Consider the following 12654-nt stretch of genomic DNA (forward strand, 5'->3'; position numbering starts at 1 on the left):
AAATATTAGTAGTAACAAAGTAATGCAAACTTTCTTAGATTTTAAAGTACTTACATCTAAGTACTTATAGAAAAGTTAAGAAAATACTTCAGTCGCATAGAGCCTTTTAGGTTTGGTCTTTTTTAAGGCTCACAGAAGAAATTAGTTCCTCCTTAGTATGTAAGTGAGGTAAGACAGATCTGAATTTCATTCTAACTTAGGCTTTTGTTTTGGTGGGACTATTTTGCACACAAAATTAGTTCACACACAGAAATTGCACTTGTAATTGATTGCAACCAGAGAGGCTAATTGCAGACCCAATTAACTGACTTGAGTCCTTAGAATAAGGTGCAAAAGCCTTTTGCTTCTGCAACTAATTGTGGACCTGACCTGATATTATGTGGGAAATTTTGTTTTGCATTCTCTGTTTTATTCAGAACTAGAAATAGAAACAAGACCCCCACTTTGTAATGTTGACAAGCACAAAGGTATTATAGATCCAATTTCCACAGACTTCTTCCCTCCTGTACCCCCACTTCTGACTCTAAATCCCCAAGCAGTCAGCTCTGCAGGGAAGCCTGATAGAAACAGGCCTCCAAAGAGGTCAAATAATGAAAGTAACGGTTAGTGATATAAATTGGTTAATAAAATATAATTTTAAATGAAGCTGTCTTAAAATTCCAAAAGAGCTTGCTGAATATAAATTAAGTAGTAAAATAACCTGGACAGAAACTAGAATTAGAAAGCATTATTTTAAATCAGATAGTAAAACTAGTTTTCTCCTAGATTACTCATACTCAGTTTAAATAAATATGTAATAAATCTGAAAGTCTTCCCTATTGCAGTAATTTTTGTTTGTTAACAACATAATAATCCATTTTAGGTAAGCAAGAAAAATTGCTAATCATGTATTTTCTAAGAGATAAGAACAAGCTCAGATATTTTTCTCAACTGAGTATTTAAAAAGCCCAACTTCACATTTTCACAAGAGAATAATACTTGGGCTTTGATCAACTTGTATTTGTTTCTAAAATTTAAGCTTGAGGTTATGAAATGACTTGTGGACATTAAATTGCATTTAACTAGCATTAAACTGTCATCTATTCCACAGGCATAATTCTCAAACCATACCTTTTAAAAAAAAATGATTATGGCACACTTTTTTCTTATGTACCACTTCCCCTGGGAATACTTGAAGAAGATTTCAGCTAGTCATAACATGGCTACTTTGTCACCTGCACTGGAGACTTACCTACACAATTCATGAAAATAGAAGTGGATGAAAGTGAAGCAATTTTTTTCTCTAAATACATGGCCCCCCCAAATCTATTCAATATAGTAATTTTGTTCCCAGAGTTGAGAGGGATTCACTAATCAAAATCAGTTGGTAGGAATGTAAGACTCAGGTACGCATTTAACACAAGTTGCAGCCTTGTCCTCTCTTTCTATTTCCGTAGGAAATTTGTGATCAAATCTGTTGTGGAATTGGCCCCAGAAATAATGACACCATGCACTAGCCAATTGGGGCTGCACTAAGTTATTCGAACCCTAAAAATGAAAGCTTAGTAGCTGATAACTACATAATATCTTACAGTTGTAGGCGCTGGTTATTTGTTTATACAGTGTTGCACACACAGGAGTAACTGCATTCTCCAAACCCACAATCACAGGAAACACGGCCTTTCAGCAATGTTGTTGACCACAAAATATTTATCATGTATTTAAAAATCTATGGCTTAATGATACGAACATGAAGACAATTATACATTACAGAGTAACCACCTCTTTGAAAGGAGGAATTACGAAACATGATTGGCTGTTACATATTTTGAGAAGTATTCTCAGATGTAACAAAAAGTTTTAGCTATTTTTAACCAACAGAGGTAGGATGTTGTTGATTAGTTGTCCAAAGAAACAGATTGGCCTTGTAATTTTATAAGATGATAAAAAGAAAGTCATCCTTTCCAGGTTATATAGGCTGATCTCTTAATTGTATACTGCATATTTTTATCATTTTTATTAATGAAATATAATTATAATCAAAAAAATCTACCATGGCTCATAGCAGGAATAGAATAGTAGGGTCTATTTTAAGCAAAATCTATCAGTCAAATTAAGAAAGAACTGCAATGAAGAATCCCAATTCCCCTAGAAAAATCAGAGGTCTAAATAAAACCTACAAACTAATTCTGCTTACAGTTTCTTTGCCCAAGTTACTTCCTCCACTTTTAATTTAACCCCTGTGCTTCTCTATTACAATGCATCATTTGCTACTACACTTAAACTCAGTGGCATTTTAAAATATATTGACATTAAATGAGATGTGCCGAGTATGGGGCTCTGGTCAGCCAATTAAACTCCCAGTGATGACTTTCCTCTCTCACTTCTCATCCTCCTTTAAAATACAAATAGAGAATGTATTGAGGTGGGATTTCCTCTTTTCTCTATGTGATCTTTTATTTCATTGCCAACTGATTTAATAGCAACAAGAAATGTATGTAGTTCAGCCTCTTTTTTTTTTTCCAACTGTGCATTATTTCAGCAAATTATCCTTGGGGTTAACACAGTTCGTGGTCTCCAAGATACTCCATTCCATAAAATTGTGGATCCTGTTATTACAAGGTTCATGAAAATGTTTTTCTGTTGCTCTGTATTGTCACAAAAGCCTAAAAGATAGAAAAACTAACTTTTATGCACAACTGCCATACCCCAAATGCTCATGAGACAATTCCTTCGTAACCCCACTCCATTTCACCAGAGGGTAAGAACTGTGCTCGCCTCCATTTGTGAACAGGGGCAGGGTGGAGGACCAGAGCCCAGAGGGTTATATCTGGAACCACATTTTTACTGTGCTTCCAAGCACATTGACCCCTTTCTACTTTCCCATTTTGAGTTGACAACTCAAAGACGCGAAGATTCTGTTGCTTCCACCTCAGGGCTGGGAAATCAGGACTTTCAGTCAAATCTTTGCAGTCTTCAACATGTATTTTGGCAAGTAGGATGGAATCCTCAGTTTAGTTATGATATTGCCACATTAGATCTTTGAAACAGATGTATTGCCAAGATCTCCCAGACAGCAGTTCCAGAAAATCCAGGTCTTTGGGGATCAGGAACAAAGTACATTTAAAACTTCCAAATTTCTTTATAGCCCAAATTAAAATGAAAACATATTTCTATTCATCCATGTTGCATGCATCCAAGTAATCCAAATCAACACTCATTCACTGGTTAGATCAGGGTTGGCCCCAAGACCCTGTAATATTAAATTACCCAGTTGAGCTTGATGCTGTACCATGAAATATGGAAACAGCACTGAACTGGGTGTCAAATGACACCAACTCCTGGGCTTTTGATGAAATGATTAATATTAGGATATGATCTAAAAAAAGTATTGCTAATACTAAGATAAAATATAATCTTTTTCATCTCCTTCATTCTCATAAAAAATATTAAAATTTGTGTTCAGTGGTCCTCAAATTTACACTTGTAACAACAACTGAAGACCCTAAAGAGCGTTGGTTTACATGGGTTGTATCCATCTATATTTACCACATTAGAAACTAAAACTGAGAAACTTTAAAAATATTGAATTTATTTTAAAATAACAATACTAAGCACATTACCAATGTTCATCTAAAAAACATATTTTTATTTTTTAAAAACCGTTTCTTTTCCAAAACAAAAAAAAACTGGTGAGGGGCTTCCCTGGTGGCGCAGTGGTAGAGAGTCCGCCTGCCGATGCAGGGGACACGGGTTCGTGCCCCGGTCCGGGAATATCCCACATGCCGCGGAGTGACTGGGCCCGTGAGCCATGGCCGCTGGGCCTGCGCATCCGGAGCCTGTGCTCCGCAATGGGAAAGGCCACAGCAGTGAGAGGCCCGCATACCGCCAAAAAAAAAAAAAAAAATTGGTGAGAAGATCGGCACTGGTTGACAAGTTTGCAAATCTCTTAATAGAAGTTAGTTGGATTCTCCTATCTATTTCTGCATCCAATCTGTTGCAATATGTTGTTTTGGTTGAAGCATATGAAGAAAACCTGGCCTCATACAGACAAGTATTTGGAAAAGGGAGGTATACTTTATATATTTTACAGCCTTTTCAGATAACTGTGTATATTCTTCTTTGATTTTATACCAAAACTCAACAAGGATAATTTTTAGGAGTTAGTTGCAATATGGAATCTGAACTCAATAAACTTTTTGTATTTTGTGGGAAGATAACATTGGAAAGGGGAAATGTCATCTTAGTATTATTCTGAAAAGAGTTCTGACCTTCCATGCCCCCAGTCCTTTGGAGGGTCCCTCAACCACTCTTTGAGAATCACTGGCTTTAGTTGCATGCAATGCTGTGCCTGTCGCAGACAAAAAGTTTGAACAAGAGAAAGTCTTCACTCTTCTGAAGGAAAGGCTTTCAGAACGACACAGAATCCATTTGGACAGTTTGGTTTGAGAATGTTTTCAAAACTCAACAAAGATTTGAGTTAAGTCCTGTGTTTTCTATGTCCTCATCACAAATTTCTCTAATTTTTCTCAGAAGCCCCCAAAAAACAACTCTCAGTTTTATTTTCATCAAGTTGGCACTGGATGGACTATATAAATAACCCAGATAGGCCTCTCTCTTGCTGTATGTTATTTCCTATCTCAGTATCTTGTGCTTTCACACTTGCACAAGTAATTAAAACCATAATGTCTAGATCACATTTCTCTAGATGACTGCAGTATGCTGATCTGCAATCGTTTGTGAAGTATGTTCACATGTTCCCTAAATTTTTACTATTAGAGTCCAAAGTTTAGCTAATGGTTAACTTTTTATGAATTGGAACAATTCAAGATTATTTCTAAAATAATGTCACTCTTGCTCAGCTTGCATCTAGTATGCTTTCTTGAGTGGAAGAGAAAAGGATGGAGTTACAGCTACTGCTATCGTAACCCTGCATATGCCCCTAGGAGTGTGTGATGCATTTGAACACTACCCATCACACGTATTCAAATGGGGAAAAGGTTAAGAATCACTGCTCCAGTCCATCAGACTGAGGCATGGATGACTACCATCTCAGGCCAGGGTGATCAGATGAATGACAACTATGTGGTAACTGGAAATCTGTTATTAACCCCTTCTCTGCCTTAGGTACCATTGTAAGGAATAGGACTTGGAGACAAAATAAACTAGGAGTCAACCACAGAGTAACAAGCAGGGTTCAAGAACACTTGATTTTACTGCAACGGCAGGGGCGTGTCACAGAAGCACCCACAGTCCCAAGGAGGCATGGTCACTGAGCGTGGCCTTGCTCATGTTCTTAGGTTTCTGCAGTTGCTGTGAAGGAAAAGCCAATCCTAGCAGGACTCGTTTACTGGGTTGCAAAGAGGCAATTAGCATCATCTGATAAGCGTTTGTGTGGGAGTGGGGATAGGGATGGGAAAGGAGATGAAGGCAGAAATGAGGATGGAGAAATGGTAGCCAGTAACCATTAATGAGCATCCTTGGTTCAACAGAAGACCAAAAGTATGGTAGTTGGATAACTTCAGAGAGACAGCACCCGGGTACCCTTCTTCAGTGTGAAGCAGAGGCAATAATATTTTTTAAATTTATTTATTTATTTATTTATTTATTTTTGGCTGTGTTGGGTCTCCATTGCTGCGCACAGGCTTTCTCTAGTTGTGGCGACCGGGGGCTACTCTTTGTTGCGGTGCATAGGCTTCTTATTATGGTGGCTTCTCTCGTTGCGGAACACGGGCTCTAGGCGCACAGGCTTCAGTAGTTGTGGCACGTGGGCTCAGTAGTTGTGGCTTGCAGGCTCTAGAGCACAGGCTCAGTAGCTGTGGCGCACAGGCTTAGTTGCTCCGTGGCATGTGGGATCTTCCCTGACCAGGGCTGGAACCCCTGTCCCCTGCATAGGCAGGCAGATTCTTAACCACTGTGCCACCATGGAAGTCCCAGACAATAATATTTTGAGGAAAGATGGAACACTCTATCAAACTATGAATATTTTGCAGGTGATGAAGGTGGCATAAGGAAAGAAGCTGCGTTCCTCTCTATAGTGATAAGAGAAAGTGCCCCTTAATGCCAGTGCTGTTTTATTCTATGCCGATGAGGGCCTAGAAAAAGCTACAAATCCCACTTACCATTCTTTGAATTCCCCAGAAGTTCTCCAGATCAGAGAACCCAATTTCATGAGTGTTGAAAGGAGAGGAGGGAACGATGAAAACACAAGAGAGAAAGGGCTAAGAATTTAAAAGACAGATTCTTTGAGTAAGCTCTTCAGGCACACTTCATTGACTCATTTGACTGGCGATATCACAGCGTTTCTGCTCCAGTGGAGCTTACAGTCTGGCTACAGGAGCCAGAGTGATGCAGTGGGGAGGAGAAATGTACAACAAACAAGTAAATAAGCCAGCAAAGAAACCTGTAATGACAAAATGAGAAAAGTGTGGTGAAGAGAGGGTGCCAGAGAATGACAGTGAGGGGAGACTGCAAACCTTCTTAGAAAAGGGTGGTCAGGCACACCTGATGGTGATTAGGGGCAATCAGCTCCATAAGCTAGAAGAACAGTACTTTGATAGCTCAAATAATTTGCGCACATAATAATAATAATTTCTCTACATTTCAGTGAGGTTCCTTTTGAGAATTTAAGTCACGCTCAGCCGAGGTTAGGAAAGAAATAGTAAAACAACAATATTTACTGAGTGCTTATTCTGAACTCTGATTATGGATCTCAGTCCCCCATCCCCCATCTTTCAATTACAGGTGAAAGAGGAGTAGAATGTCTGGGGGGTGGTACTTATTGGGAGTAAGGGAAGGTAGACAGTCATAATAGTTTTCTATTGCCCTCTGACCGGATGCCACAAGCTTAGTGGCTTAAAGCAATACACATTTGTTACCTTACAGCAATAATTTTGTAGTTCAAAAGTAGGAAAGGGGCTAAAATCAAGGTGTGGGCAGGGCTGCACTCCTTCCTGGAGGCTCTAGGGGAGAATCTGTTTTCTCACTCTTTCCAGCTTCTAGAAGCCACCCACAAAGGAATGAACAGGGAAAGCCCGGGGCCCCCTTCCTCCATCTTTAAAGGCAGCAATGTGGCATCTCTGTGCCTGTCTTCTGTAGTCCCTTCTGTAGTCTGCCTCCCTCCCCCACTTTTAAGGACTTTTATGATGACACTGGGTCCAGCCCAATAATCCATGAGAACCTCCTTATTTTAAGGTCAGCTGATTAGCAACCTTAATTCCATCTGCAACTTTATTTCCCCTTTGCCATGTAACTTAGCACATTCACAGTGTCTGGGGATTAGAACATGGACATCTTTGAATGGCCACTATTCTGTCTGACACAACAATTGGAAATGAAAGCGGGAAAAGAAATCAACTATACCCCAATAAAAATTTATTTAAAACAATAAAAGTAGGAAAAGAGGCAAAGGCCCTCTGTCCCTTCTGGAGTTCTCTGCTCACTCTTGGAGAGTCATCTTCTCTCTTGCTTGACGTAACCATATTTGTCACAAGAGCTAAAGACATAGTAGCTGAACTACATAATAATTTGTAGGTTTATGTTATCTCGGACAAGAAACAAGGCACGTGTCCTGAATTTCCTTATCTATAACGGGACAAGGTTGAAGTAGATGGTTTCTCAAAACTCCTCTGGTGTTTCTAGTCTCACCTTTGATATATCCATGTCTTTGTAGATTATATTCCAAATTATATTCCAAAGTGTATTATATTCCACCGGGCATGTCTGCTGAACTCCCCAAGGCCACAACATTCTTCTTGACAGTTTCCTGGTTAAGTCACTGTTGTGTTTAATATATGCTACCAGCATCGATGAGGTCTTCCACCCAGGAATCAACACACGTATTTTGTGGATGTACAAAAACATAAGAATAAATCTGACTTAAAAAAAGATTGACTCCTAACTTCTGCTCTGCTGATAGCAATGTGCCTTGCATTGTATCTTGCTCATGTGGAATGATCTGTTGCTTGTGACAGAATTTGCTGTTGCTGTTACAAGCTTTGGAAGTACACATAGCTTGTGACATTAAAATATCTTCTGTTTACACAGCACTTTACGGCTGACAAAATGTTTTTCTATTTTTTGCTTCATATGATCCTCTATAACAATGTCCTGAGATTAACATACAGTTCTTTAAAATGGGTGTACTTGTAGGGTTAACTGAGTAACCAGTTTTATCATAATCCTGCATAATCATAATTGGGTCTTCGTTGCTGCGCGCGGGCTTTCTCCAGTTGCAGTGAGTGAGGGCTCCTCTTCATTGCGGTGCGCGGGCTTCTCATTGCGGTGGCTTCTCTTGTTGTGGAGCACGGGCTCTAGGCTCGCAGACTTCAGTAGCTGTGGCACGCGGGTGCAGTAGTTGTGGCTCATGGGCTCTAGACCGCAGACTCAGTAGTTGTGGCTCACGGACTTAGTTGCTCCGCAGCATGTGGGATCTTCCCAGACCAGGGCTCAAACCCGTGTCCCCTGCATTGGCAGGTGGATTTATATGCATCCTTGATCAGGGTAATAGAGGTACTAAGTAATTTGTTGGAAAACTGACCTCGAGTAATTGAAACACGGACTTACTCACATGCTGCATATGTGGCAACAGAGTGATGAGACATCCTTTATATTTTAAATTGGACATCATTTTAATGAGCTATCTCACACTGCCTTTTATCTTTACTTCTGAAAGGAAATGTGTTCATAGAATACGTTCATAGAATGATTAATGCACTTTTCTTAATCATACTTTATTCTCTAGGCATTTTCCTGCCTTCTTATAGTCTTGATATATAAGTTATTCACAATACATCTTCCTAAACACTTATCTGAGTATAGATAGAATTATACATAGGCAAAATCCCAAGAGTTACAATATTGCAACCACACATCAAGATGGCATTGTTTGTAGCTGTCTATATTAACTTTCATATGTGGATGAGTTCCCAAAATTATTTTAGAAATTAATAATTTTTCAAAAACAATTCAAACAGCCCACGTATCCTTCTGCCTTTTTAGTTCTTAAGTTCATCTGCATAAAGCAAGAGGGAGACTTTTAGATGAATTGTAAACTCATTTAATTTCCAGACATTGTCTAGTGTTTAAACACTAACATCAAAGCAAAGAGCCAATTATCAGAGTTCATTTGATCTGAAGCCCTGTTGCCTGAATTGCTATAGTTTTCCTTAGGCTGAAAAGGAAATCTGTGTCACATCTCAAAGATGTAGTATTTAAAATCACTTTATCTATAGCAGTTTAACTTGAAACATGTGTTTGGGCTCACTAACCACAAGGAGGCGTTGAAGCATCTATTCAAAATGTGAAAAGCAATTTTATTTTTTTAAAAGTTACACCTACAGTTGCTGAATTTCATATAAGCAATTATACTGCTTGTGAGTATGCATGCCTTTTAAGTTCATGTTTTGGTCCACGTTCATTTTTTATTTTAACCCCCGCAATAGCAGAAAGTGCTGCCGCTGCTGTTGCCATTGTGGAAGATTTGGGGACAATAGTAAATCCAAGTGTGTTTTCCTTCTGCTGTTCCAACTGACATGAAGGAAAATGGTGGGGCTTTCATCAGTACTGACAAAGTAACTGCATTAACCTTTATTGTCCTTTAACGTTACAAGATCTTTTGACTGTGTGAACAGAAGCATATTTCTTTAGTATTTAGAATTACTTAAATACATATTCGCAACAGCAAGAGTTTTATCTGAAATCTGTGTGTCAGTTGAGAGTGATTCCAGGGCACATCTTCAAAATGCCACATAAGAAGCATAGGACAACCCTCAGAATGGGAGAAAATATTCGCAAACAAAGCAACCGACAAAGGATTAATCTCCAAAATATACAAGCAGCTCATGTAGCTCAATATCAAAAAAGCAAACAACCCAATCCAAAAATGGGCAGAAGACCTAAATAGACATTTCTCCAAAGAAGATATACAGATTGCCAGCAAACACATGAAAGGATACGCAACATCACTAATCATTAGAGAAATGCAAATCAAAACTACAATGAGGTATCACCTCACACCGTCAGAATGGCCATCATCAAAAAATCTACAGGACTTCCCTGGTGGCACAGTGGTTAAGAATCTGCCTGCCAATGCAGGGGACACAGGTTTGAGCCCTGGTCCAGGAAGATCCCACATGCCACGGAGCAACTAAGCCCGTGCACCACAACTACTGAGCCTGAGCGCCACAGCTACTGAAGCCCATGTGCCTAGAGCCCATGCTCCACAACAAGAGAAGCCACCGCAATGAGAAGCCCACACACTGCAACAAAGAGCAGGCCCCACTCACCGCAACTAGAGAGAGCCCATGTGCAGACCCAACGCAGCCAAAAACTTTTTTTAAAAAAAATCTACAAACAATAAATGCTGGAGAGGGTGTGGATAAAAGGGAACCCTGCTGCACATTCTTGGTGGGAATGTAAATTGATACAGCCACTATGGAGAACAGTATGGAGGTTCCTTAAAAAACTAAAATTAGAACTCCCATATGACCCAGCAATCCCACCACAGGGCATAAAACCATAATTCAAAAGGAGTCATGTACGACAGTGTTCATTGCAGCACTATTTACAATAGCCAGGACGTGGAAGCAACCTAAGTGTCCATCAACAGATGAATGGATAAAGAAGATGTGGCACATACATACAATGGAATATTACTCAGCCATAAAAAGAAACAAAATTGAGTTATTTGTAGTGAGGTGGATGAACCTAGAGTCTGTTATACAGAGTGAACTAAGTCAGAAAGAGAAAAACAAATACCGTATGCTAACACATATATATGGAATCTAAAAAAAAAAAAAAAAAGAAGGACCTAGGGGCAGGACAGGAATAAAGACACAGACGTAGAGAATGGACTTGAGGACACGGGGAGGGGGAAGGGTAAGCTGGGACGAAGTGAGAGAGTGGCATGGACATATATACACTATCAAATGTAAAACAGATAGCTAGTGGGAAGCAGCCGCATAGCACAGGGAGATCAGCTCTGCTTTGTGACCACCTAGAGGGGTGGGATAGGGAGGGTGGGAGGGAGACACAAGAGGGAGGGGATATGGGGATATACGTATACGTACAGCTGATTCACTTTGTTATACAGCAGCAACTAACACCACAATGTAAAGCAATTATACTCCAATAAAGATGTTAAAAAATAAGAAAATAAAAGGCAAAAAAACAAAAAGCCAACATAGTTTTTAAACCTGAGCATAACTTTCTTACGTGCTCTTTTGAACATTCATGTTAAAATTTCCGAAACTTTTCCCGTGTTTCTATAATCCTGATTCCCAGAAGCTTTGCTGATATTGAAAAATATGAACCTCTCTGTTGCAGAATATGCTGCTCAGCACATCTTCCAGAATTAATGCTTAATCCCCTGAGAAGCAAGGACCTCATTCTTAGGAGCTGGATTGTTTCTGCGAGATGCTTCAGAGACAATTCTTTCCTGGAAATGTGGACCATGACACTGTGAAATCCTAGCGTGCCATTCTGCCATGTTGACTTGCTCTTTCTGGGTTTTGACATCTGGTTTGCCTTTTAGGATATTCCCAGCCTGTGCGACAAAATATTGACGACTTCAACACACAGCAGAACATGCAGCTGGGGAGGCTGTGTGACATCTTAGGTACAGTAAATACTTTTACACAAATGGCTCTTTGGAATGTTTATCAGTGGATGTTGATTAAATGTTCATTTTTTGCTTTTTCTTCTGTACAAGGAAAAGGCTTGGACTTCTAATCTTCTTGCAGGGCAATTGAATGTTTTGTTCCAAAGAACAGATTTATAGTGAAGTCAGTTGAATAAACAAATGACATTTTAACCAATTTACTTGGGTAGTTTTCTAATTCTCTTTGCTGCAGGCTTGAATAAGGATGTATCTCCTATAGCCCCAACTCTTCTTCATTTACTGAATCTGGCAGTGAATGAAGTCAACATTATATATTTGTGTCAATACTGTCTATTATATTATCTGAGGAATGGGTGGAAGGTAACAGAAATGAAAAGCATTATGTTTTCATTATAAGAATAAGAGGGAAATGAAGATAGATTTTTAAAAGAAGGTTTTATTTAAATATATATAATCTAGTTATGAGAAAATAGGAAGTGCCTAGTGGAAGGAATTATTAGAAATACAGACCTTGAGTGATAGACACATCTTTGTAAGAGTCAAGTTCTAATACTGGTTTGGTCAGTTCTAAATCAGACACCAACCAGGGGCCAGGAAGGAAGGATACAAGAACTCTAGGCTTTGGTTGACACTGTTTGAGGTGAGGTTTAAAGAATAAATGTTTCAAAGTCTAAGTAATAATATTGAATCAGTGTGGGAAGTCCTGGCCAGAAATTCAGGGTTAAACGAAAACTAGAATTTTTTAGTTACCAAATAAGAACTTCTTTGTTTTGTTAAAATATAATTGCTTTGGCCCTTATTTAAGCAAAACAAGGAAGAATTTTAAATTATCAATGACCAATTTAGCTGGCTCCCTGGAATGACATACTTTACGTGATTCATATATATTTCAGCATCATTATTATTTTATAAATGCCATTTGGTAACAAAAATACAACAGTACTAGAAATTTACAGTGTCCTAAAATAATAATAGGGTAATTGCTTTAATCTATTATCTAGGCACTAATATTGTTTTTCAACCTTACCAAAAAAAAATTTAATGACTTAAGATTG

General features: G+C 38.8%; 1 protein-coding gene across 7 annotated transcripts in view; it reads left to right on the forward strand.

Annotated features, from left to right (window-relative positions):
* Positions 1-12654, forward strand: part of IQCH (IQ motif containing H) — a 210626-nt gene that overhangs the window by 115067 nt on the left and 82905 nt on the right. For all 7 annotated transcript variants that reach the window (XM_029236988.1, XM_029236989.1, XM_029236990.1 and 4 more), the window contains one exon: positions 11513-11596. In XM_029236988.1, coding sequence (XP_029092821.1) covers positions 11513-11596 — 84 coding nt within the window. The remainder of the gene's footprint in view (positions 1-11512; positions 11597-12654) is intronic.

Source organism: Monodon monoceros, unplaced genomic scaffold, assembly GCF_005190385.1.
Source record: "Monodon monoceros isolate NGI ecotype Baffin Bay Population unplaced genomic scaffold, NGI_Narwhal_1 Super_Scaffold_21, whole genome shotgun sequence".
NCBI lineage: Eukaryota > Metazoa > Chordata > Mammalia > Artiodactyla > Monodontidae > Monodon > Monodon monoceros.